This window comes from Leuresthes tenuis, unplaced genomic scaffold (assembly GCF_036924035.1).
Source record: "Leuresthes tenuis unplaced genomic scaffold, fLeuTen1.0.hap1 SCAF_23, whole genome shotgun sequence".
Taxonomy (NCBI): Eukaryota; Metazoa; Chordata; class Actinopteri; order Atheriniformes; family Atherinopsidae; genus Leuresthes; species Leuresthes tenuis.
This window is the reverse complement of record NW_027325377.1, coordinates 22,601,843-22,628,256: the sequence shown is the minus strand read 5'-3', so window position 1 is coordinate 22,628,256 and position 26,414 is coordinate 22,601,843. Positions and strand designations below refer to the sequence as shown.

The 26,414-nt window shown below is 39.8% G+C and overlaps 2 protein-coding genes across 4 annotated transcripts in view; both read right to left on the bottom strand.

Annotated features, from left to right (window-relative positions):
* gxylt1b (glucoside xylosyltransferase 1b) overlaps positions 1-26,414 on the bottom strand; it is a 366,738-nt gene that overhangs the window by 79,254 nt on the left and 261,070 nt on the right. The gene's annotated exons all lie outside the window — the stretch shown is intronic.
* The window catches only part of tfec (transcription factor EC), a 39,473-nt gene continuing 14,776 nt past the window's right edge, over positions 1,718-26,414 (bottom strand). The window contains exons 1-8 of one of the 3 annotated variants that reach the window (XM_072377791.1): positions 12,823-12,979; positions 8,671-8,925; positions 7,846-7,947; positions 5,836-5,881; positions 4,688-4,744; positions 4,497-4,572; positions 3,466-3,613; positions 1,718-2,893 (exon numbers count right to left, since the gene is read on the bottom strand). In XM_072377791.1, coding sequence (XP_072233892.1) covers positions 2,405-2,893; positions 3,466-3,613; positions 4,497-4,572; positions 4,688-4,744; positions 5,836-5,881; positions 7,846-7,947; positions 8,671-8,925; positions 12,823-12,879 — 1,230 coding nt within the window. In that variant the 5' untranslated portion in view covers positions 12,880-12,979 and the 3' untranslated portion in view covers positions 1,718-2,404. Of the gene's footprint in view, positions 2,894-3,465; positions 3,614-4,496; positions 4,573-4,687; positions 4,745-5,835; positions 5,882-7,845; positions 7,948-8,670; positions 8,926-9,450; positions 10,657-12,822; positions 12,980-26,414 lie in introns of those variants that run through there. The other 2 variants (XM_072377790.1, XM_072377789.1) reach the window with 2 other exon arrangements.

Sequence of the window (26,414 nt, the reverse complement as noted above, 5' to 3'; positions counted from 1 at the left end):
TGTGAGTGAGGTAATTCATTGAAGGAGACCATGTTCCTGTGCATGCTGCAGTAACACACAAAAATAGACTGGAAAGATTATTTTACAAGGTGTATGGTTTTTGGCAGACAATGTAAGAAGCTTGAATCCCATCTGTTTCTTATGAAGGAGATTAGGTAAGCAGCAGAAGAAGAGAGAAAGAGATGTGGAGGTTTGCATGGTTTGAATCTTTTCACAAATTTGTTTTATATGTTTGAATTTAACACGTGCAACTGATGTCTCTAACAAATAGGATACCGTACATTCATGTTTTTTAAATCCAACGCAGGCACACCAGTCCCTATGTTTCCAAACCTCGATGAAGTGTGATGTTCCAAATAAAAAGTCCCTTGTTCTGATGTCACTGTTGCCTCATTCGACCACATTCCTTTTGAAGCTTGTGCATAACGGTCCTTGAACTTTGCCCGTGATAACTCCTGATATGGGCAAAAAACTGAGTTAGTGAGGAAGAATAATCTGACTTCTGAGGAGAAATTTTGTTTTTCCTGTTCTGTCAATACTTTCATTAAGGCAAAAGGTGCTCCTTTCACTACTCTGGTGTTTAGCTTTCATCAGTTACTGTGGAAAACTAATTGGATTTGTGTGTTTCTCCAAGTTTGCCACTACAAGAAAGAAGGCTATCGAGAAAAAAAAGTGATTGAAAACAGAAATTTTAATTAAACCTTTTGAGATGTTTTACTCCAGCCATGTGGAGTCTCTCTCATATGCTTGTTTTTTTTTTCTTTTTTGTTTAACTTAATGAAAATCTGTATCTACCTTCCATAACTTCTTTGGCCAATTACCCATAAACATCACTAACCACTTTTTAGTTTGAGATGCTGTACTCCATAATGATTGATCGCTTCAGTCTTATTTGCGTCTGAAGGGGAGATGCAAGTGGGAATGTTTCGATTTCACAGAGAAACAGACTCTAATAACATTCTGAAACATTAATTCAGAGAGGCTTTGATGAGAAATCCATTAAGAAAGAAGTGCTGTGTTGTTTTTAGCCTTGTCTGTTTGTTGGATTATTAATGCATGAGCTCAAGATAAAAGAAATAGATTAAACAAAGTAAATATTAATGTATGACTTTTGGACGATAACTACACAGAAGTGTACATTTTAAGCTGTGGGATTAAAATGAAATCAAAGATTTTTTTCTTTCTTCTTTATCACAAATAAACATTCACCTAATTTAGTCACAGATAAAAACGGTTGATGATCGTATTCCTGCAGAATGAGACGACACATCTTCTTACCTCAAAGGAAACTTTGTTAGCTTGCTGCTCTCATAGCAGCTGTTTCCATTATTCATCCTCAAGGGCTTCTCAGCTCACAGTGGCGTCATCAGAATTATTACTCCTCCACTACTTGTCTTTATTATCCAATTTCTCACTTCTCTATTCCTTTCTGCCATTCATTTCCAATCAGACACCTTGTAAGTCTGCCCTTCATCTTCCACCATGAAACTTCTTTTTTTTTAGCACATTTTATCCCAGAGTTCATGGTTCTGTTCTCATGGGCATGCAGGGTTTGAGCTGTGTGCAGAGTTTGGGTGTGTTTCTGTCAACGTTACATACTGCTGATTTGTTCCCAGTGATTCACTCTGGTATTTTACCAAATCTAGAGGCCGCAACAGGTTTGTTGCGAAGGTGACGACAGGGAATACTGCAGGAAACGTCAAAAACAGGGGTTTATTAATATACATTTCCCCACCCCATCTAAGAATAAAAAAAGGTAAAATGCTTGATAGCAATATATATTTATACCTTTTTTTATGAATACATGGATTAAAACACGTATAAATACAAAAATTCTTATGAAACAAAAAACATTTCAAAGAGACAAACAAGACCAAAGACACGTTAGGCACTGAGGTGAGTACATTAGTTCTCTTTTCAGACAAAACTGGGAGTTCAAATAAGGCCCCTAACACACTGCAAATGTCTGGTTAAAATCCTTTTTGTAAAGTCTAAACCAAAGGACAGTTATGGCACGTTTTCAGTGATTATTTTGCATATATTACAGTGTTGACTCAAAAAACAGCAGGCAATGTCATTTACATTATGTACTGATAAATGTCTCCCTTTTTCTCACAAGTCTGCTTCTGCTCTGTCTGGGAGGCAGAGAAACACAGTGATTGTCCATAATAAAGTAAAAAAAAAGAGCAGGCGGCCCTTGGGATGTTTCTTTTACAGAATGTCAGCTTCTGGGATAGTCGAGCGCCTTATACACACATGGCACTTTGAGGGGTACTGTCAAGTCTCTTGTAACCCTGGCAGTGGTCACAACTGTATGCCCCGATCCATGACTCAGTTTTTTTAAGGCTCTGTGTTTACCCTTTACAGCAGGTATTAACAGCAGTGTGCTGTTGGGGGGGCACCCTTATAGGTCGTCGCCCTCGGCAGAGCTGAAACTGCTCCTGCGGCTGCTGTCCTTGGATGCGGCTCCAGGGGAGCCTGCTGAGAGGAGCGGATCGGTGCCAAACGGCGACAGCGGGTCGTCCATCAGGATCTCGTCCAGCTGGTGCTCTTCCTTTAGCGAGGCGGTAAAGAAGTCTGTGAAATGGGACAGCGGGTCGGAGAACGTAGTGCAGGCATCAGCGCCAGGCATGTGATCCTGTGGCCCGCTGGCAGTGGCGATGGAGGGCACACCGGCCACCACGGCTATCCTCTGGAGGTAGTCGCTGTTGGGGTCCTCCTGGTAGAGGGGCGGCTGCTGGGGCTGCTGCGCCTGCTGCGCCTGCTGTGGTTGCGGGGCCTGAGGAGATGATTGCTGCTGTTGTTGTTTGAGGAGGTGGGAGGAGAGTTCGACTGTTCCCAACGCAGTGGCCATGTTCGGGAGTCCATGTGCTCGCGCCTGGATCTCAAGCTCCTGAAAATCAAATGGGAGTTAAGAGTTTTGTCTATTCCATGCATGCATATTGACAGTTAAGCAGGGAGTAACACTGACTCTGTCACCATCACGCCTCCTTTTTTTTTCACATCTCCTCCACATACTGAGGTTAGGTAGGGAAGTTTGGAAAATCTTCTCCCACTCACACCTGTCACTATCATCAAAAAGCCGTGTTTGACCTTTGTTAGCGATCCTTTATCGTTACCATGGTCATTGTTTCCTGGTTAGTGTTTTTTTAAAGGCAATTACAGTATTCCTTCCATAACTGAAGCAAACTCAGGAAAAACACATGCAAACATTTATCTCGAAACATATTCTTTGTGAAAGAGTTGCTGTCTTTGTCTTTATTTATCAGCAGCACTAAATTCCATGAGATGACAAAGTGAAAGGACCTCTTGCAGTCAACAGGGGTGGTGAAGGTGAACATCAGCCTGACGGCGGGACTAATAAAGGTGGGGCTGGCAGAGTGAGCTCAGCTTACTTACTGTAGTAAAAACTTAATAATATAAAAATAAAAGTCTAAAGACATGACAACGGTTAGATTTGGTTACCTGGATCCTCAGCAGCAGCCTCCTGTTGGCTTGCTCCAGCTTCTTCTGGCGGCTCTCCAGCTCCCGAGCGTGCTGCTGCTCTTTCTGCAGCCACCTGATGTACTCCACTGAGGCCTTCAGGATGGTGCCTTTGTTCCACCGCATGTCACTGCACAGAGGAGAAATGTAAGGGATAACCTTTTACACAGAACCCACTGATGTAGGCAGAATATCCTTTGCAATAAAAAAAAGGGGAAAAGTTTTAACAGAGTTTTTTGCCTCCTTTTATGATATGAATTAGAAATGGAGACTTACATGGGGCAATTATTCATCATTGGACATTACACAGGGACACCAAATGGGGATTTTAATAGAATAGTTAAGTAGCTATATGGAAAGTCCATTCTTGTACCTCCTTGTATGGCAAAATTAATCCTCGAGTAAAAATAGGTGAGGGGAAAATGAGCTAAGTAGGAAGGCAAGGAGAAAAATGGAGCTTTGGACTTAAGGTGCTAGAGTGCAAGTCATTCTTTTGCAGGTATTATTACTTTTTTAAAAAGGACAAGGGACCTGCAGTAAAATTGTCCTTTTCCACACGAGTGAGACGTTGGTCTAATAATCTCTTTCATCCTGTGTTAATGGCACAGTGACAACGCTAACCTTCCATTTAAATTCGGAGCAAAGTTCAACTGCGGGTAGATGGCCGGTGTTCCGCACTATCTCTATGTTCCAATTGTGCTTCAAACTTTGAATCAAATGGCGTGGCCCGTTCTTTCGCGTTTGACCCTTTCCTCATCATTCATGCTTTGAGCTGAACTGCCGGGACCCGGCAAGACGTACATCTCTAAGAGCGTAATGCAGTTGAAGCTCAAGTGCACCCTTGAAATTTGACTGAAATGTACTTGAGTGCTCATTTGAATTCAGTGAGGAACATTTAGAGTGTCTTTGTGCTGTGAAGTTAATACGATTCTCCTGTCACACGGGCTCTTGCAGTTGTTTTGTGGCATAAAGTAAACTAAAGCAGTTGATATATTAAAAACTTTTCAACTTACGGGTCATTTGATTTTGGTATGAGTGTCCCCAGCTCCTTGATTCTGTAGTTAATGTTGTATCTTCGCCTTCTTTCAACTAAGCAGCGCAAGGAAAGTGCAAAAGTTGATTAGAACATTGTCATCTGATGTGCTAACAGCTAGCCGTAGCTCATTCTGAGTCAAAAAGTTAAATGCCAGCAAGAGGCACTTACTCAAATTATGGTTGTCTTTTTTCTGCCTCTCTTTGGCCATCACCCTGGTGTCGTGCTCTGTCAAAAAATAAATCACAAAGGGGAACAAATGGATTAGCAATGCACACTCATTTAGAAGCTGAAAGACAACGATCACAAAGCTCCACAGAAGGACCAACTCAGCAGACACACAATCAGTTGTTTTGAGGGAGTTCAGCGTCGGGGTCACAGTGTGAAGCTTTTGTGCATTAGCCTACACCGCAGACACGAGCATGACCTCCTTACACACACATAGCAACACACACACATGTGCTGCGTCCAGTTTATCCCCTCTGGCATGTCTGAAGCTCATTGCGAAAGAAAAAAGAAAACCACGATTACTTTTAGACTACTCATTCTGCAATTAAGACAGTTTAGCAAATTCACTAATCTGTCCCGGAGAGGAGAAAAAAATGCCAGTGCATCCATATTTGTATTCACATTCTTCCAAATTACATAATTAGGGACCTGAGATTGAATTTCCCAATTTGTCTCTGTTGATTCAATCAAGACAATTTAAAGTCTGTGTAACAGCCCATTGTCCTCTCTGCCCACACTCAAATGAAACGGATGGTAATTTACTTATTTGCTCATTGAGAGTGAAGGATTCTTCAGGCATCCTTTCTATTTCCTAAGTCAATTAGTTTTTTCTTTTTGCTTTATGTTCGGGATTAATAGGAATTTTTTTTGTCCTTTCTTTGCACTCTTATGAAAAACGTACATGGCTAATTAACAAACTTTGTGACAAGCAAAACAGTGTCAAACACCAGACAGAGAGCAGCGCACTCGTTGTTGGTCCAGCGTTGTTGGTCCACACACAACTTGACTTTAACTTAAAAGTATTGCCTGCAGGTTGTTGTTTTTACGAAACACAGTTTCGTCCTTCCACCAAAGCTTCAACACATACAGGAACCACTTTTTTTGTTTTGTTTTTTGTTTCTTTCTTGATTATATACTTAATTATCAAAAATTTTAAACTTCTACATCAATCTGAGCAAGCTACTACCTTTTTAACTGATTAGTTGTTTGCTCAAGACTATGGTATGAGTTCATACCTGTGTATTCCCTTTTTACAGTGAGCTTTGTGGGATTAGATGTGGGACTCATTCCACCATTAGGGGGGTTCATACCTTGTTCACCCCCATAGACGTCCAGCATGCTGCTACTGAGGGACACCTATAGGGAAGAGAGAGGGGAGAGGCAGAGAAAAAAGGAGAAAGGGTCAGTCGAAGGGGAAGTACGTTTGCATGTCACACCTCAGCAAAAGCAACAAGACAAATAGTTGTTTTTAGCCGCTGTGCGGCTTTGTGTAGCATTGACAAAAATGACAAGAGGCGAGTGGAATGATCAGAGTCTTGTGGAGAAGCTTGTCAGCCTCCAGGCCTCTGAGTCTGGACTTCCCAGCAGTAGTCCCTCAACTGCCACAGCAGGACAAGACAAACCCTGTGCTGTGACCCTCAGTTGTTGCCATGCTCAGATTACTTGCTTGTCTTGCATGACGAAGAGTAAAACAAGTTAACAAGAATGTAACCTAACTGTAACCTTGTCAGACAAGACCCTAGCTGCTTCAACCCAAGCTTTGCTGATCTCTGAGGGCTAATTTTACCAGATGTTTTGCCTTGATCCACAAAAGGCACCATTTCCAAACCCCTGTGAGTAGAAAGAACCCCTAACACTGATGTGCTCTGTGTTTAAAAACAGCATCCCATTAGATGAAAAGGCGAGCTAGGTCAACTGCTTGAACAGAGGCAAAACTGTTTTCCTTCTGGTCTCTTCTTGTCTGGGAAAGCATGCTTCACGTCTGCAATAATAACGCCCTTTTCACGGAGCAGGGGCATGTCTGGATATAGCGTGCTGACACACATGTGTGTCTAATTCGCATTTGTGTATTTATGGGAAAATCCTAAAGAAGTCACTATAGTTTCCAAGATGCGCACAGCCAATTTTAGCCATGACATGTGTGTCAAATGTAACTACGAGAGTGGTGAAAGGGATAAGGCCGCATGTCAAGTGAAGAGATGGGACGGAATGTAAAAGCAAGAGGAGAGAGGAGGAGATACAACACAGAAGACACTGCAGTCATGTCGGATATCTGCAGTAGCTTTGTGTGTGTCTCTTCTCACCAAGATTGAAGAATAGAAGAGCAGTAGGACGGGGGGCAACATGCATGTGAAAATGAAAGATTGCAACAGTTCCCCTCCTGCTACAACTCATTTACTAATCATTTCAATCCCTCTCCCGTCTGCATTCCTGAATGTGTGGACATGGTGTAACAGTGTGATGCATCGTACTGTATGACTAATTAGGATGAATTGATCCATTTAAGCATGGTATCATTTCTGAACAAGCCCACTGAGAGTTTATATATTAGACCAACCATTGGGATCCCTAACTTCTTCCAGACAGGTCTCTCACTCTTTGCTCCTCTGTTGCACTTCTGTCTACTTTGGAAACTAACTGACCTCCATTCCTCTACCTCCTCCTCTGCCCCTTATCTTTTCCTCCCCCTCTCATTCCTTCTCCGTCACAGTAACTGTTGTGTTATACTCTCTGTCACTTTATCTGTGTGGATGATTCTTTGTCTGTATGTGTCTCTTTCTGTATCTATGTTCACATCAAAAGCTCTGGATTTGCTTCGGGTGTTGGCGTGTTCTCCAGCCAAATGGGTCATTTGCTGATTGGGCTTGTGTGCTGCAATTTTTCTCATTAGCTCTTTTGACAAGAGTGGATTTTAGTGAGACATTGTCCCTCGTTTTTATAAAAGCTTAATCTACTTTGTTAAACTTCTTGAGCAATGTGGCAAATATTGCTAAGCCCAAGTGAACTTTGACTTAGCTCTAGACTTAAGCTGACCTCAAAGTGAGTCAGGTCCCCTTTTTCCCAAGCTAGTCAAGCCTTTAACTAAACGTTTGGGTGGAGGAACCTCACTTTCAAGTCTCTATTAGGCTTTGGAAGAAAGAAATCATTGCTTAATGAACATGACATAAACCTAACCACAACTTTTTTGAAGTGCTCAACAAACAGAGGGGACGATTCAGAAATCGATTCCAAAGACATGCAATCTGCAGCTAGTCTGAAGCATTGAAAAGAGGGTTTAGAAGGTTGCTGTTAGAGCAAGAATTAATGTGATTCATACTTACATTGTTTTGCATTATGATGTTAGGCTCCATGCAATCCAAGCCTCCATCATTGAAACCGGATTCAAGACTGATTAGGTCATCAATAACTTCATCCATTGGAAACTAAAAGAAAACATTAACTTAATTTTACTCATGGACAGACTGATGGTGTTTGTATACTGTCCAAGTCTCTCCAGATCTCAACAAACCGTAATAGCCATGAAAACAGGGAGGAACTGCTGAGAGACTAATCCAATAACAGACAAGTTCTTCACTGCCACATTCGGGGGTTTGTTAGCAGTGATAGCAGGGAAAACATGCATCTGTTACCAAACTAGTTTCCTCCTTTGAAAGGGTTCTCTCATCAGAGACTGCATGTCTGAAGTTATTGATGAGCACATCAAAGAGAGAGGAAGATCAATAAGCAGCACCACTTTGTTAAGATGATTAGTTACTTTCTGCATGATGATTCAAAGCCAATCCAGATCTGAATTTAGCTTTTGATGCTTCTGAAGTATCTGTATGTTCACTATCCATCCCAACAAAGTGCCTTCTATGATTTATGGCTCATAATTTGAAAGCATTTAGAACTACAGCAGATCACTTACACAAGGCTACACAAAAGCATAGGAAATATTTGATCAGGAATTTGGACTGTAAACAGGAAATGTTTCAAGTATGTTATGAAATCTTAAAAAATTATGATCACTTTGCCGGTATGTGACCCAGTCTGTGGCTCATATTTTTTTTCTCTCCACATGCAAACTCTTTTCCAGACACTACGTTCATTTTGAGCTCTTTCAATTTCAGTTCCACATATTCATGATTCTTTCTTTTTCCACTTACCTCGCTGTCATGATTGGTCATCGTGAGCAGGGTAACGGGGCTGTTGGGGTTGCTGCTGTCACTGACAGGGGGCATGTGTCCATTCCTCATGATTGGCACAGTGGTCAACGGTTGGCCAGGAGTGTGTGGATGTGGCACGGCGTGGCCTGATCCGGCCGAGGAGGCCAGTTTGGAGCCCAGTGTCAGGTACTGCTTCACCGGCTGATTCTGGCTTTGGTGGAGGTGGAACTTGGAGTTCTCCAGGTGGCTTTGTACCTGTAGGGAAAAACAAATCGTACGTAAATTGAGTTAGTCAAGAGATTAGATCAGAATCAGATCGGGATATAGGCATCAGCACATTGTTTCTCATATGCTGAGACAGCACTTACTCAGAATGTATTCACAGTGGTTTGGAGAAGCTGCATAATTCTCTTATTCAACACACAAATATAGATTTCCAATAAGTAGTCGCTCAGGAGCTGCAGATTTACAGGCTTAAGATTATTTTTCAGAGTACAATTTTATGTTCATATTTAAGTTAATTGTTTGCTACATCTAGAACGTGTCTTCATTACAATTAGGATTCACTGTCAAGGATTCCTGAGGCCTGAACTGAAGTTGAAAACATAAACTGTTTTTCTTTGACTTCTATCACTTCTTCTACGTTGCCTTTTAAAATTGTTATCAGCCAAGCCAATGAAAGTCACAAAAACTTTAGAAATAAGTAAAAAAAATAGTAAAAAATGTTTACAAAAACTTTACCAAGAAGTTAAGAATTTTTCTAAACATTGATTTTCTTACTTTTGAAGCTCTGGTTGCATCCCGCATTTTGTAGTAACTGCAGTCACTTAAGTGTGGCATTCTCGGAAAAGCAGGTAATCTTCAGATTGGTTTATTCTTTCGGAGCAGCAGGTCAGCTTTAGGGATCCAGTTCTGCTGCTGCTTTCCTGTTAAGCTGCTGACTTCTCGGTGAGCGTCTGTCCCTTCCAGGCCCCTACCAGTGTTTTATAAAGGGCCCTAAGTGAACTAATTAGGCCCACAGCTGGGCGTAAGCCTTTATGTTGCGTAGCTTGATAATCACTTCAAACACCAGACTGTTAGATCATCCAGGGTTTGATCACTGCAGGATATCTGCCTTTAGCGTCTATCACTAATTCATCTGAACCGCCCTTTTCAGTGTGGCTGACCAATCAGTGGTCATCTCCCAAAGTCTTCTGCTGTCTGCTTCAGGGGTTGTGCTGCACAATTGACCCTTGTTTTCCAATGAGGGTTTTAAATAACTCCTCTAATGCCATTTTTAACCAAGCCTTTTCATTCATTCACTGGTTTGAATGTAGATAGTTAAGCATTATTAGTTTCACGTATAATAGGTGCAATAAAGCTATTGCGAAATTAGTGCTATTTTCAGAAAGAACATCTCACCTTAAATGGCTAATTTTCTCACATACCTGATTCTCACAAAGAAGTTTTCTGTTGTAACTTGTTTTATGAGTTAATGTGTTGTGTTGTATGAGTATTTTGGTGAGCACTTAAGAATAACATGTCATTTTAGCAGTGATTTTACAAAGTCACCTTTGTCACTTGTCAGTAATTTGGTGTATTGCCCAGTGTTGTGTTTTGGGTTTTTTTCAATCTTTTTTTGTTCTGAATCCCTAAATGAGTACTTATTCCATGACCGACCACAGCTAATCAATCGGAACTAAAGGAAACTCTGATAAGCAGCCATGCTGGTGTGGTACTGGACTCAGTAGACTCTGCTGTATTACTTAACCAACTGAGGAAATGAAACGTGATATTAAAAAACAAGACCTTTCTCATTCTATGTGTCCCTACATTGTCACATTTAGAACACTTTACTTAGCCTTAAAAACAGGTGACAGATGTCACTTACCAAGCAAATAATAAAAATGAAGGCATACAAACACTCTGCAGCTTTTGATTAGCAGTGGCTAATCTGCAGTAGCTAAAAGTTAAAGAAAATGAGCTAAAAGAAGCAACAAAAAAGTTGTTGGGGTTTTTTGCGCTTAAAGTTAGTCACACATATTGACTTGTTGGAATTCATAATATAGTTTGCTCTCAGCTCATTATATTGGCTGACTTAGAGTCCTTAACATTCTAATCGAGGATTAAATGTCAATCGGCTAAATAAAAAGCTGCAGTAGCTAAAAAAGCTAAAGGAAAATAGCTAATAGTAGCAACAAAAAAGGGGGAAAAATTACTTTACATTTTTTCTTTCAATAGTTAGTCGCACAAATGGACTTGTTTGAATTCAGCTTGCTCTAAGCTCATTAGATTTACTCACTTACAGCAACAACAAAACTAATAACTGGCACACACATTTTAGCCTTTAGCTGGCAATGCACCAGTGCACCCAAACTTATTAAACTCTCCTTGTCAGCTGGACTTGCTTGCCTTATTCACTACTCGTCCACCTAACTAAGAACAAGCTCATCACAATACTCAACTTGTCAGTAGTAACTGAGAGCTCTTATCTGACTTCTCCTGGCCAAACAAGATCCCAGTTGTTAGCCAATCAACATTTTTTTCCACTACGGATAGCAGGAGGGATGCCAGGACTGCTACACACCACATCTGCTTTGTGTGACAGCGGATTGTCCTGGTTTCACTGCGGCCCTCTCACTACTGTAAATGCCGGAGACACGCTTGTTATCCACTTAAGGGAATCTGATTAGATTTGAGCAGTAATGGTGCTTCAGTCACCAAGGCCAGCCGTGACAATGGCGGGCCTGTGCATGTGTGAAGTGTGCATGCTGAAATTTATCAGTGCCTGCCATACACACTGGACAGGAATGAGATAAGAATCTAATCAATCAAGGTTCAAGCTTGGGATTGTTGTGGATGCTTCAGACCCTTGGTTTTTTCTCTTTTTCAATAAAGCCACCAGCACCTGCTTCAACAAGTGAGGCAGTGTTTGAGACAGAGAAGGGGTCACAGGTTCACTTTCTGTTTACAGACATTTACACTGTTACTGCTAACATGCAAACCCATGCTACATGAAAATGACTCTTGCATCTTTGTTGTTTTGTTTTGTTGACAAAAATAAATGATTTGATTATTTTTCCACGGCGTGCTTCATTATGTTTCACAATTTTTCCAATTTGCAGTTGTACTTCCTGTCTAGATAAAACATCTTAACTTGTCAATCATCAGGAAATCAGCAACATCTTCCTAACCTCATTTTCCTGATAGGAGATGTTTTAAACTCCTAAAATCATGATTCCAGATCCAGATAAAATACTTATACCACACGCATGCCTATTTCTCCTTTTCTTTCTAAAACTTCTCTTCACTGTCACGAACAGGTCTTTGATTAGTTTTGTATGAATTTGCCAGATTAATCAAATCTAACTGGTAGACAAGTGCATATAACAGCAGCTATAAAATATATCACAGCAATAGCATGGTGAGAACTCAAGAGAATATTACATAAATATCCTGTAATATCTGCAGCCTTACAGTCTACGCTCTCCAGCCTCTCACTATGTGATGCATTTAATAGTTGTGTTCTTTACCTCGCAGTTAAATGGTGTAATTCTCTAGTCCGAACTGAAATGCTGTGCTCACAAAGTCATTCAAACAACCGAACTCCCAGCTTTTTCTTGTGCACGAACAGCTCTTGCCAAACTTGGTTTCAGTCTTGCCCAAGTTCTCCTTTCACTTCAGAAAAATCCAACAACTTATGAAACACTGGGTGATGGTGACATTAGTTAGCTGTACAAATTGTGGACAAACCTTGTAGGAGGTTTGGATTCATTTCTGCAAAAATGCTTTGCTTTACACCATATTGACACAGTTAGGGAATGCAGAGTGGAAATGTTTAATGATCTTTTTCCCCCATCTTGAATCTACGAAGATAAGATGAAAGTGGAACAAAAAGCCTTCTCAGTTATGCTTACTGTATTTTTTTGCTGAGCCTGCTAACCAGTAAATAGCTGTAACTGCACAAGAGATTGTGATGAAATACTTGGGAAGATAAGACTGGGATGGAGAACTTATCACAAAATTTGCATTCCATGGTGGCTATTCAGTTATTCTGGTTTATAATTCGTTGAAAATCTCCCTTTGCAAGCACACAAATACACACAAATGCACTTTTCTACATGTGACCTTGCCCCAGTTTCCCTGGGCAGTAGCTAAGTTTTTGCCCCCTACCTGCAGAAGTTGGATCTCTGTCAGGGTGATCACTTTGACCACACAACAACGGCTCATGGCTCTCCAGAGTGGCAGCGTCCCCCACCACAGGAGCTGCAGATTCTTACAGAAGAAGAACAAGAGTCAACTGCTTACGGCTGTTTCTCACACCGACACCACGGTGACAAGAAGAGGAAGAAAAAGAGAGGTGCAGCAGCCTCTTTCCTGAACTTTTGCAGAAATACCAGAAAGGAAGGCATGACACATCAGCTTATTTGGGAGCCGCACAGGCCGTTTCCTGCGTGTGGGGGGGTTTTTGGTCAGAAAAAGGCCTGACACAGGCAAGAATACAGATGACAGTTCGGGGGTCGCGTGTAAAAGTGAAATAAGTTGACAGAAAGTGAGTTCCTGCTTGTGGATCATTGCGCTTTCCTGCCTGCAGAAGATCAAGCCCAGCTCAGCACATTCTCCCAGGTTATCTTCATGACACTCACTTCCCCTTGAACACCATTTAACCACCACAGCAAGGGGAAAACTCTTGATATGTGCAAATATACTAAATGCAGTCTGTCAGTACATTAACTTACTGTTAGAAAAAAATTGCATTCGTACAATTAAACTCTGACTTTTAAAATAAATTTAAACATATGATTAGGACTGCAATCATACCAGATCGAATTTCTGAGAGTTCTCTGAGAGAGAATAAAATGCTAATACAATGCAGCTGGGAGTCACGTTTTTTCGGGCTTGTATCCTTCCAATTGGACCTTCTCCTGTTCATGCATGCACCTCCCAGAAGGAGATTTCCTGATCCATTCCACCTTGGTGGGGTGTACAGGAGGCAAGACATGGTGCAAAAAGCATGCTGGGGAAATTTTAGTGATGCCTCCTGCTTGTATCAGCACTTGTAACGAATGGGCGTGCCAAGAACAATCTGCAATAACAACAGTTCAACTTGCACATTTGCTTGCTGTGAATCCTTCAGATATGTACACACAGGCCTGTTTGGTAACTATCCAGACTTGATGCATTACTCTGTACTTAATCGCAGCCTGAACTGTTAAAAGTTTGGTCTGGCTAATGTTTACATTTGCACATTCTCACAAATTTTAGGGCGAGCTCCAGAGTAAAACCTGGAACAGTCCAATATGCTGACTAATGGAGAGCCACAGTTTTATACTCATTGCTGATTCAGTGATTATTGCAAACAGAAACTGGGGATTTCGTATCTTTTGATACACTGTAATAAACACATCACAATTAATTTGAGGACATCGCATGTAATAAGGGAAATTGAATCACAATGATTCAGTTAAATCCCGCCGACATAGACTATGTTTTCTGAAGAGGAAGTCTCCTTTCAGCTGTCAAAATGCAGTTTGTCCTGCACGTGTTCATGGAGGATGATTCGATTACACATAGAATGCCAGTCTTGATATGACTGTATATGTAAAGTTCTATGTGCAATTCTCAGTCAGATACAGGAACATCATTTACACATGTGTCTACATTATTTTGCTGTGATTTGGATGTAGCCTATGTTGAAGCTTGCACTCTACAGTACCTTACTCTGTTAGTTTTTGTTCTGTCCACCATTACCCATGTGTGTATTTGTCTTCTGTTTTATTTATTTGATGTCCTCTTTTTGTACATATTGGCAGATCTATCCAAATTCCTGGCTGGCCATTTTTGGCTCGTCTTGGGGCAAGCCACAAGTGCTCACCTTTGTTAGTCCCCCTGCACAGCATGTTTAAAACATCAGGGACTTCCTGTAAGAGCAGGCCTGCTTCTGAGACAACACTTCAAAGTGCAGCGCCAACATCTGAGGACTGTTTTATCCTGCTAGAAAAGGAATGCATAATGGGCACAGCACCACTGCACTTTTAATGATTCTCATATGAATTAAATATTACAGTTATTTTAACTGGATTGCACGTGAAATTGTGTGTGATAGTGTGTGAGTCAGTGCGTTCTTGTTACCTTGATGAAATATTGAATTTATGAAAATAGTTTTCTCCAGCAGTGCTGTGAAAATAATTAGGATTCATACTTAAAGTAAAGATGGTCTGATTTAAAGGTAAAATGATTCAAAGGTGCAGTTTTGATTGTAAACAAACATCTTCTTTCCCTCAAATACTGTGGATGTAGATTTTTAAGCCCAAGGCCCCTTATACATCAATTTGATAATCAGCCATTGGGCACATCTGAGGCACCTGTGAATGTTTGTTTTTCTTGTAGTCTCAGTTTGTCAGAATTATTTTCACCCAGTTAAACATGTTAAGTCTGTACAGTTGCATGCACAGGTGAGTTGACCTACAGTTATAGCTGGACCTGGTTATTCAATTAGACCCCCTTCCTCGGGAATCAATTTACTAACCCAATTATGTCAAAACATGACACTGGACTGTGAAACTACATTAAGGATATTCTGAAACTTCTATCTGTGGGAGAGATTGTACCTGTATGTTTTCTTGAATTCACTGACGTTGTCTATAAGTTACTTGAATGGTAGATTTGTTGTAATTAAATCAAGATATTATTAGAGCAGAATGATAGTCTGGAAATGCTGTAAGCAACTCTTATTTTAAAGGCCCTCAGAGATGCCCCGATGTGGCTTTCACACGGAATGGTGAGGTGCTGCGTTCGCCACAGGGGTAAGGCGCAGAGTACAAATCGCATCCAAGTTTGGTTCCAGTTTCGAGGCGGCTGCAAAATGTCCATGAAGTAGCTACTTTTTCGAGCTGGAAACTTGGATGTAGGTTGTATTTGTCAGACTGTCAGAGGAAAGTCCTGCCTTTACTGTTACTGAGGAGGTGGAGACAAGCAGCAACTGAGAGGTTGTGGGTTCATAACATCCTTAGGAGTTGGGACAGTTTAGGCTCATCCAGCAGCTGTACCTGCACAATGACTGTTTCTTGGTCTACTTCAGGCTGTGTAAGGAGTAATCTGACCCAAAAAAATGAGAACCATATTTAGGCGGTTGTTTTTGGCAATTTGTCTGAGGGTAGGATAGGTGTGGTTTGTCCAGATCTGCCTGATTGGAAACATCAACGGTCATTGCTGGGCTCCAAGTTAGAAATTATTCATTCAAACTTCAGAACAAAGTGCATGGTTGGCACGCTGGACCTTACACTGCGCCTAATTCACCATAGCAGAGATCCATTTGCACAATTCGCAATACATAGACATGATAGGGTTTAGAAATACCTTTTCAATGTTCTTTTTTGCTAAACAAAAACAAAACGCTTGCACCACTGTTAGTGTTGGGAAAAAAACTGATACCAGTACGTATGCCAGCAGCTTAGTAAGCAAATATAACTTAATTCTTCAGATGTTGGCAGGGAAGTTAACATGATAAACAATAATTTTATCAGTTCAGAAATGCATAAATTTTGTAGGAAACTGGTCTCAAATCTTCTGAGAGATACCAGTGAAGTATTTCTACTTTTTACTGACTCATTTCCCTCCATTTGTGCAAATTACAGATGTTACATAAACAACTTCACTCAACTGAGGGACTTCAGAAAGATGAGGGATTGTGGGAGGAGAAAAAGGCGGATGCACTTCAGCCGAGCCTCTCAGTTAGTACAGAGGAGATGTAATTAGTCGAAATGGAATAATACAATTTTTGCCGCTAAATCAGTTAGAGCACATTATTCTCTCTGTGAGCAGTGAAAAGGAGCCTGTTCACAGGAACACCTGAGAGGTCGTAGATCCTCTACACACATGCATACATTCTTGCACATTCTTGCACGCACAGTGCTTCACAGAGACATACTATGAAAGCTCTCATGTATCCCGCTAAGAGATTAGTTAGTGGCTGTGTATGCACAGTTTCCAACCTAAACCAATGGTCTATCTTCTGATTTCCTAGTTTGTGAGGGTGTAACATTGAGGTTGTGAGGTTGCAATGAAGTCAATGAAGTAGCTCACAACAAATTACAAGTTAATATATTTTCTTCTGTTATGATCTGAACTTACAACCCAACATCTAAAATCTCTCAGATATTCAGGCTATGACTTTAAAGGCTGCTTGGCAACTATGAATTTATAGCATGTTGCACAGTTAATTTAATAACTGTAGTACAGTCCATGTTTATTCACCCCAAACAGGTCATTTATGATGCATACATTACTGTAGCTGTTGTTGTGTGTTGTGTGAATGTTTGTGAAAGTTCAAACTCTGGTCAACTGCTGAAATCCCCAAGAGCTCCATCTTTCTGTTCTATTTCCCCTCATTGTTTCTTCTTTTTCCTCTTGTCTCTGTGATTTTATTTCTCATCCAACTTCTAAAACTTTCATCCCTTCGATGATGCGTGTTGCGTGGTTTTGGACCCCTGGTTTGAACCCACCTCCATCTCAGCATTTCTCACTTTTTCAATCGCACCATCATTTGAGTCTTGTTTCACATTTTTCAAAAATAATCTGAAATGAGGAAGCGCGCAGAATTACAAAGTACGCACTACTGCAAATGTGGAACCTTTAACCAGCAGACCTTGGTTTGATTTCTGAGATGCATCTTTAGTTGTTTAGCTTTTACTTTATTATTAATTTTGTTTTCAGTTACATTTTTGTTCTCTCGTCTGATGTCTTGTTACACTTTCTTTGCCTAAAGAATAACAGTAAAGCCTGATTTCTCTTCTCTTCTGCATGACTAAACAGCTACCGTTTTCACAGAAATCGTGGCGTCTTTGCCACTGTTAGGAACAGGACTTGTCAGTAAGGAGAAGCATGTTGCTTTTCATGTTAGCTGCACTTAATTTCTTTGTTTGCCAACATACTGTAATCCTCTTTTGTGTTTTCTTTGATTTGACAATTTAATACTGCATCAATATGTATGTACTTAAGTTGAAATGTAACAGTTGCAACATTTTAATCTGTCATAATCTGGAAAAAATGTCTTCTAAATAAACTAAGTATATAAAATAAGTTGTAATCATCTGTCATAGACAAGTTAAAGTAAACAGCAAAACTGAGATGAGGCGATGAGGATTATGGGTAAACTGCTGTGTTGTAGTTCTGAAAGGGGAATCTCATCCTTGACCCTCACCGTCCAGTGAACTGGAACTGGTTAGATTGGTGTTTAGCATTGCTTCTCTGAATGATGTCAGAAAGCTTTACTACAGACAACCTTTAATCTCTCACTTTGGCAAACAGTGAAAGGGAGCCCCAGTGAGCTCCAACTATAACTATTAAGATGAAGTCTTATTAAAATTATGCACATGATTGATCGCAAGACAGTTGCAGCTCAGCAAGCTAAAGGCCTTGAAAGCCTAGGACAAAGAAATCTTTGATAATGTCGCAGATGAGAGTATGGTTTGCTTAAATATTACTTTAACATAAACTTGATAGAGCAAATGATTACTCTATTTCTTAACTTGAATTCATTATAGCTGTTTGGCTAACTCTTTTTGTTCAATATGCATTATTCTTGTACACCCTGGAGTTCTTATTGACAGTGAGTGTTCATACAATATTTGATCTGTTCTGAAACCGTTCTGTTTCTGTTCTGACCGTGAAAGTCTGTCTGTGATAGGATGAATGATAGCTGTTAGAAACGCTATCTACATGGCAGACATCGGGTACTGGCTCGGGATACCAGTAAAAGAGGAGATATGATGTCTGGTTTTGTTTATCGCAATTAGAGCAGTTTTAAGGAATGTAAATTAGATAGATTGAACCTGAAATTTCTGTCTGTCTCATTTTAATCCACACCTGCTGTATGTGTCCACAGTATAATGATTAAATATCTAGAAGAGTAGTTAATAGGTACACAGGTTCCCAGCTTAAACCAAGTAACGTTGTAGAAGATTATTCAGACATAATTATCTTCACACAATATATATTTCCTATACTGTTAAATTGAATTAGAACAGCTGTTGACAAAGTAAATAAGATGTGAGTGTGTATTGCACATTTAATTAGAGAATAAGACAGCTATTATTCAAGAAAGACTTGGTAAGACAGACCATTGCCCCCCTAAAGATAGACAGTAATAGCATCAGAATTAGTAAAGATTCTCATGGAAAAAAATGTGGAAATTATTTGGGAAATGTGCCTTTTCCTAGTTTCTTTGAACTAGTCTTATTACAGACTGATCTAGTTAGGATCTAGAACTCAGTATAAGAAATAATGGAACAATTAGAGAACTTTGTACAACATTAGGTGAAATTAGATATCTGTATCTGCTGATGTCTGAAGATATTAGAATTAATACCCTGGGAAAACTATGATAATACAAACAATGAGCAGCATTGTTTGGAACTATGGAAGTCTATAAATGCTATACAGTTAGCATTTTATTAGCATTTTTATTTTTTCTATCTTCTTTGTAGAAACATTTGTAGTATATTTTCATCATGCTATCTTATAACGAAAGAAACAATATCCCCTGTTAGCTAAAATAAGATCCTGTGTAAAGCACCTGAAGTTTTTAAGTGTGCTTTTAAGTGTCACACTTCTTCAATTCTAGTATGTTTTTAGCTCAACAGCAGAGCATGTGTCACAATATAATTAGTCATGGTTGGAAAACCTTTAGCACACTTTTTTGGCTAATTATATGAACACTTTGGCCCTCACTGTTTAGATTTACTGTTTTTTTCTTTCTTACTATAATAAGAACTATGGTTGACTCTTGGGTGTGGTGGGAAGTTCAGGGCCTATAAATGTCTCAATATCATTTGAAATACAACTTTGAAGTGTTTATGTTTCATGAGAAGTTAGTTCTCTAAAATGAGCTTCAAAGAAAAGTACTTTTGCTCTCAGCAAAATCAGAAATATTTGACTGCAGCTTCTTTGACCTTTCAAACCCAACGTGGTATCAGAGAGAGCATCCTTCATGGCCTCACCAGTATAAAGTGCATTTGTTGGCTAAATTTGCCGAGCACTGTTCAAAAGCTTTTGGTGGACTTATATTGATTAGCCACCCCCATCTCCCTGCTCCCCTGCCCCTTTTCCTTAACTTGATTTTGGGAAATTAAATAATGCAATAGCTGTTTAATGAGAACTAAGCAGAAAATTAAATCAACTTTGACCTTACCAGAGCTAATAATATATGGTTTGTGCTATGGACAAAGAGCTGTCTGTTCGCTGCGTCTGGCTATCTTTGTGCCCCTGCCGTTTGAACGATCAAGCTGTGGTGATGGAAGGAGGAGTGCCAAAGCTCCTCTTCCCAGCATGAGAGGCAGACTGAGAATGAAAGGGAAGTGCAAGCAGCATGCAGCTCTGATCAGATGGACCACGATTAAACATAAGTGTGGATTTAGAGTTTAGCGTTAGGTGATGTAGTTTCCAGTTGCACCACAAAGATGAGCATTAGGTACCACTCAAGAGTTTGGATGCACCTAACAATTCAAAATTAAAACTTATATTATAGGTTAATGATAAGTTTTCATTAGATAAAAACAAAAGAAAGGAAAAAACACTGCAAAGCAATTACTTTGAAGAGCAAGACCCCTGTGCTGATATCATCTCTCAAAAAATATTACAGCAACAAAACCCATTTCCTTAGGAGAACCCCAGGTATCACAGGTGTTACCCAGAAGCAGAAACACCCACGTCCTGCAGCAACCAGAGTCTGAGAAGTACTGCCATAAGGAACCATTCAGATTCAGAGCTCAAGTTGAGGGAGATCGTGGCATTGACAGAATATAACCCAAAGAAAGTAATAAGAAGTTTTACTCGAACATTCTAAAAATCCATCTCCAAACACCCAAAATCAATACAGTGCAGTTCAGAGAATATAAATCTTTTTCTGTTTTTGTTAATGCAATCAGTATAATTTTTACAAATGTCCCTATTTATTTTCCAGTTCCTTTTGGATCAGTCGGCTCTGCCAGTCACCCTCTCCTATCACGCCAATTGCTTGTCTTTGCTAAATTGAGTAATTAGCTGTGCCTGAGTTCAATTTATTTTTTCCATCATTTAAACCCTGCCAGTTCCAAGTGTGTTACATACTCTCTGCCTTTGCCAACCTTTCTATTTGCCCTCTTCAGTGTGCATGTCAGTCATTTATATTTACCATACAGGGTTAAAAAAAAATACTATAAATTCATCAACTCTAGACCCAAGACTGGCTCAAACCCAAAACTGAACTGAACTGACATGGTTTGATTAAATACCCCTGCCATCGCGCCAAGATGAAGCAGCAACATATCAGGCAGGAATTTGTACGGGCAGTTGTCTTTCTCTTTTTGTACATCTGTTGTTTCTGAGTCACTGTTTAGGTTTAACAAACAATGTCAGATTAGAATATGCTGACATTCATTACCAGCAGAAAGTGGTGCGCTCTTTATGTTGGCACATTAGAATGTGGAGGTACCAGACGGGTAATGGTGGGAAAGAGCAGCGAGTCTGACCTCTATCCCAGTAGGCCATCCATTTTTCTTTAATATTTTTAGTTGAATCATAACCAAAATTTTCATTTCCAAAAGTGTTTTTACAGTCTTAGTCAGAATTATTGCCAACAGTATCTAAGGTCATTTTGGAATTTAGGATAACTTAAAAATGTTATGCAAATATGCCAATTTCGCATAAAATCTGAATATTTTGATAAAATGTCTTCACAGCAAATTAAGGAGAAGGTAGTTAAAGGAAACTAAGAAAAAGTCTGTAAAAGTTGGTTAAGACCATGGCAAAAACACCATTTAAGACTACAAAGCCTCAAACTGACCATGAGTTATCTGAAGTCATGGTGTTTTGCTGTGCCATACAGCACCATGAAACCATGGAGGTTTCCATGGGCCAAAGCCATGACACATCAATTGTAAATAAAGGCATAAAAAGACCAAGGTGTTTCTGATATGAGCTACAATCTGTCTAGGAGAGTATTCTCTGGATAGCAAAGCAAAGCTCTTTGTTAATGCAGTGCAACAGCATGCTTGTAAGTGACTAAATGAAGCCGGTAAAGAAAGAACATACAGCTAACATTAAAACACAGTGAAGGGTCTAACATGCTGTGAAGCAGTTGTTCTGCCTCTATTACCGGAGGAACTGAATGTATTTAAAGAAAGATGAAGGCATTTTCGAGCAAATTGTGATACTCAACAAGGCGCGAATTCAAGGCACACATCCCATATTACAAGGGAATAGGTCAAAAGTGATAAACTGGCCCAAATCTGCCATTACAAAAGGATTCCTCTAAACTTGAAAGAGCTTGGATATTTGATTAAATAATTTAAATATATTTATGAAGGTGATTAAAAAATGCACTTGAAATATAATGGTGACAATAATTGTGATTAAGACTGTAGTTACACAGCTTTAATCATACCTTAACCACAAGTTAACAGTTCATATTTCCCATTATACCAACTATGTACAGTCACATAAAACACTGTAAAAGTGAGAAAGCAAACCCTCCTAAAATTAAAATGTTTTACATATCAGAATGTAGTTTACAGAAATAATCCAGTCCTTACCAGGTCTTATAATTCAATCCATACACCCTCAGAAGAACAAAACATCACATACTATGTAATTCTCAATTCACACAAAAATGCCAAAGCAGTGGGTGAAAATGAAGTGCACTCATGTTGTTTCTGTAGGAAGGAAGAGGGTAAGAAGCAGCCAGGTGTTGCAAAACAAAAGCACCTGATTAACTGGTCATCAGAAGGTGTGTAAAGTTACATCTGAACAAACCACACAACTTCTAGAACCATGGACAGACGACACCAAAGTGGAGATGTTTGGTCATAATGCACAGCAGCACGTTTGGAGAAAACCAAATGCAGCATATCAGCTCAAACACCTCATACCAACTGTCGAGCACGGTGGTGGAGGGATGATGATTTGGGCTCGCTCTGTCACTGAGTCCAGCAAACGCTCTTCTGTATACCAAAGTATTGCACAATTAAAGGTGAGACCATTTGTTCAACAACAGTTTGGCTGAAAAATCAGGTCTTTCAGCAGAACAATGATCCCAAACACACCAGAAATCTAAATGCAAATGGCTAAAAAAAAGAAAAGAATCGTTGTTTTAGTCAAAGTCCAGACCTCAGCTTTGGACCTGACAAGAACTGTGCATAACCAAATGCCTGTAAACCCGAAGAACTAAGATTATTTCATAAAGAAAAGTTGACCTCTATGGAGAGGCTTAGGTTTTGAGTAATTACATGTTACAGGTTATTGCATGTTTATATCCACCTCATAAAACTGGGCTAAGTAAAATCACTGGACAATTTTAACCCTTGTTTTCACATAATTTGAGTCTGAATGATAAAAAAAATTAACTTAGGCATTTCCAGTAATTCCACTGACTGCTTTTAATCACTTTATCTGGTACAAAGAGGAACTATACCAGCCAGCGTTGCATCTGACGGAATAGGACTGAAACTTTCTCACGTGCCTCCAAGAATACACGTGCAGCCTATTAGAAGTGCACATCAGATCTAGGTCTTTGTGCTTTAATGATGTGGCTATTGATCAGAATAATTATATATAACATATATTATATGATAAGTCATTATGGTTTTACTTTTTGTTGTCATTTTTCTCTCCTGCTTTGTCTGCAACACCTGTGCTGCTTTTCAGCCTTCTAGAAATATATAATTTTGATTACTCATCTGATGCCAACTCTGTCTATTTTACACAAACGTGCACACACAATTGGAGAAGAGCAATACTGTAAATGACCATGACGTGGTATTGTTTTTGCACCGTAGAAACTGTGCACATAGGACGCTGCTTTATCATGTTAAATGCAAACTTTGAATAATCTTCATTGTAATAGTTTTTAAGAGCATCGATCCATCCTTCTGTTACAACTATTTACATCCGAGCTGTAGAGTCATCACACCATGATGTGTGAACTGTTGCTGTAGGTGCACAGAGCCTCTTTCTCTTTGAGCGCACCAACATGCAACAACTTTCCCAGAACAGTAAATCCACATAAATAGTGTTGATGTAATGGCTCGTGAAAGATTAAACTTCTTATTTTTGATCATTTGTGCTGTTTCAAACTGCAGGAATGAACATTAACAGTCCTGTTTGTGTATTTTTACCAAGCGTATTCTATGCTTAAATAGGGCCAACAGTAACCTCTACCAAAGCAAATGCTCTTCATTTGTTCAACCACTTTCTTCCATTTCTCACCATTGCCCTCTTCCTCTGTTTATGCCATGTCTCACTTCTTTCCTCCCTCCCTCTTTCTCACTATCGTTTTACTCTTTGCTTTTCTGGTAATGGTAACGATCCGATGTGCTAGCAGGGAAGTCACCTGTGCGAGGCTAACGTGAGACGACACCGAGCTTTTCATCACAATTGGGAAGTCCGGAGACCAAAAGACCCACTTAAAAGGCTGATATTAAGATATTAATTGGTTGGCATAGCTCACCCAGGTATGATAAACCTTCGTGTGATAATTAAGGATTAAAAAAGAGAGAAGACTGAGAGTGTGGACAGGCGGCAATGTTTTTCTAAGAGAACCACTTGTTACGCTGATTGAGTTTACCCCATTCTTATTGTTTTGATATTTTTCATGTGTAGTTTGAATTGATTCTGAACTGTTGTTATGAAACTTAATTCTCTACATATGTGGGTCTGGATTCTTGGTCATTAAGGTCATGGGAATGATTTAATAAGTACTTGAATAGAGTTGCCTTCCATTCAAGCACTTGGAGCTCTACTCTGTATTTTTATTAACTGTAAATAACTGCAAAATGAAATGTAAAATCCTTTGAACTTATCACGGTTTTGCCAAATGTAAGAGATGGCCATTTTACAGACCCTCTTTGTTTTGTAAAAATCTAATAAAATTTGCTTTGATTCTCACTTGTTTTTCCTGTTTAGTTTGGTGTTGCCAACAGGGTTAAATTAGTTGAATACCACACTGGATTTGATTCAGTCTGATGCTATTTAAATTCACATTTTTCAGTCTTAAGCATAACCCATACATATTTTCTTTTCTTTCAACATGTAACTGTGTCATTAAGGCACTTTCAGAGCCACCTGAAACAAGGCCGCCTTTTACTACCCACAATGAAATATTCACATTACACAAGCGAAACAATTGCAAATTTGATTTAAAGTGATGGAAATGTAATTGGAAGTTTAGAATCCAGTTTAAGCTACATCTCTCGCTGATCATAAGCATGCTAGTCCAAGTCTGGTGGTCAAAAACTGAATGATTTTCACTGTATGCAGCAATAGTCTCAAGGCTGACAAGACATTCGGTATTAAACAGGTAGTGTTACACAGGTACAAGAGCCGATGTCTCCATTTGTCTACCTCTGACAGCGCCATTGCATACATAGGTGTGTCACTTTCACTCACCTGTCCGTACCAGTTATATTCCAGCATCGTAACTCACAAAAGCAAACACAATGAAGGCAGTAAAAAAGAATAAATAAACACTGCGGCCTGTCGCTCTCTTCTCAGCACAACTGTTAGTGTTCCCTGTGTGGATTTGCTGTTGTCAGGATCTGGGGGGGCAGGCAAAAGCTAAGCCATTACACACAAATTTTGTACACATGGACTAGCAAGCCTACGCACACTCACTCACACACCCCTGACTCTCCTGTTGAATTTTGGCACTCCCAGGGCTTGCGACCTGTTGATAATGAACCTGAACCCATTATTTTGAGTCAATGAATTGAAAGAAATAGGGCAAAGAATGAAAGCCACAGGGCCAATTAACGGCATTCTTTGATGTATTACCCTCGCTCACCACTCAAGCAGACCGCTCCGTGCCTTTTGTCTTTATCCCCTCTGTTATTCATTAATTATTCTGAGCGGGGTCAGAGTTCGTGTGGCTAATTGTCCAGACCGTCTCTCTTTGAGGATGGCAAAAGATTCGCCTAATGCTGACACTCCCCCTGACTGTGCCCAGCCACCTTGAATTATGCCAATTATTCCAATTCTTTGATTTCTTCCCCCCTCCCTCTCTCTGTTCCATCATTGTATGTCGTTCCCCCCCCCCCCCCCCCCCCCCCCCCCCCCCACACACACACACACACACACCACCCTCCTGCCTCTTGAATTCAGTCTACCTCACTGCAGTCTGTCTTTATCCCTTACATATAGACACACACATATGCGTTGTACTTTGGTTTGGATCTTTAGTATTTCAAATGGACAGTTAAGGTCTTCTCGGGTTAAACTGAAGCTCTTTATTACATAATTATTACAGACCATTTCACTTGTGCTACACTTTTCCTGCATATCACTTAGCCCACTCACAGAAGTCCTTATTCCAACGTTGATTTATTAGATAACACTATAGGGACAGTTTTACAGTTTGTGTTGCATGTTGCCTGCTTTGCAAGCACTTAACTCATTTCATGCATTGTTTAATGCAGAGGTTGAAAGAAAATATGTATATATATATATTGTGTTTTACAAAAGCAAAATTAACTTCTACTTTAGTAATAGTTGTGTGCACTTTTGCAACCGTTGGCTAAATATGAAGCCTCTACCAGTTCACTTGTAAAATGCTTAGAGGCATAAGTGTTCATTTTTAAAAAGATGTCATACGCTTGAGAAGTGTTGTTGAGTGTTTGTTTCCTGTCTTTGGGCTAAGATCCTCAGCTATCTAGCTGCTCTAGTTTGAATCAAAGAGCATCAATCTTCTCACCTAAGTCTTGGCAAGAAAGGGAATTTGTGTATTTCCCTAAAAT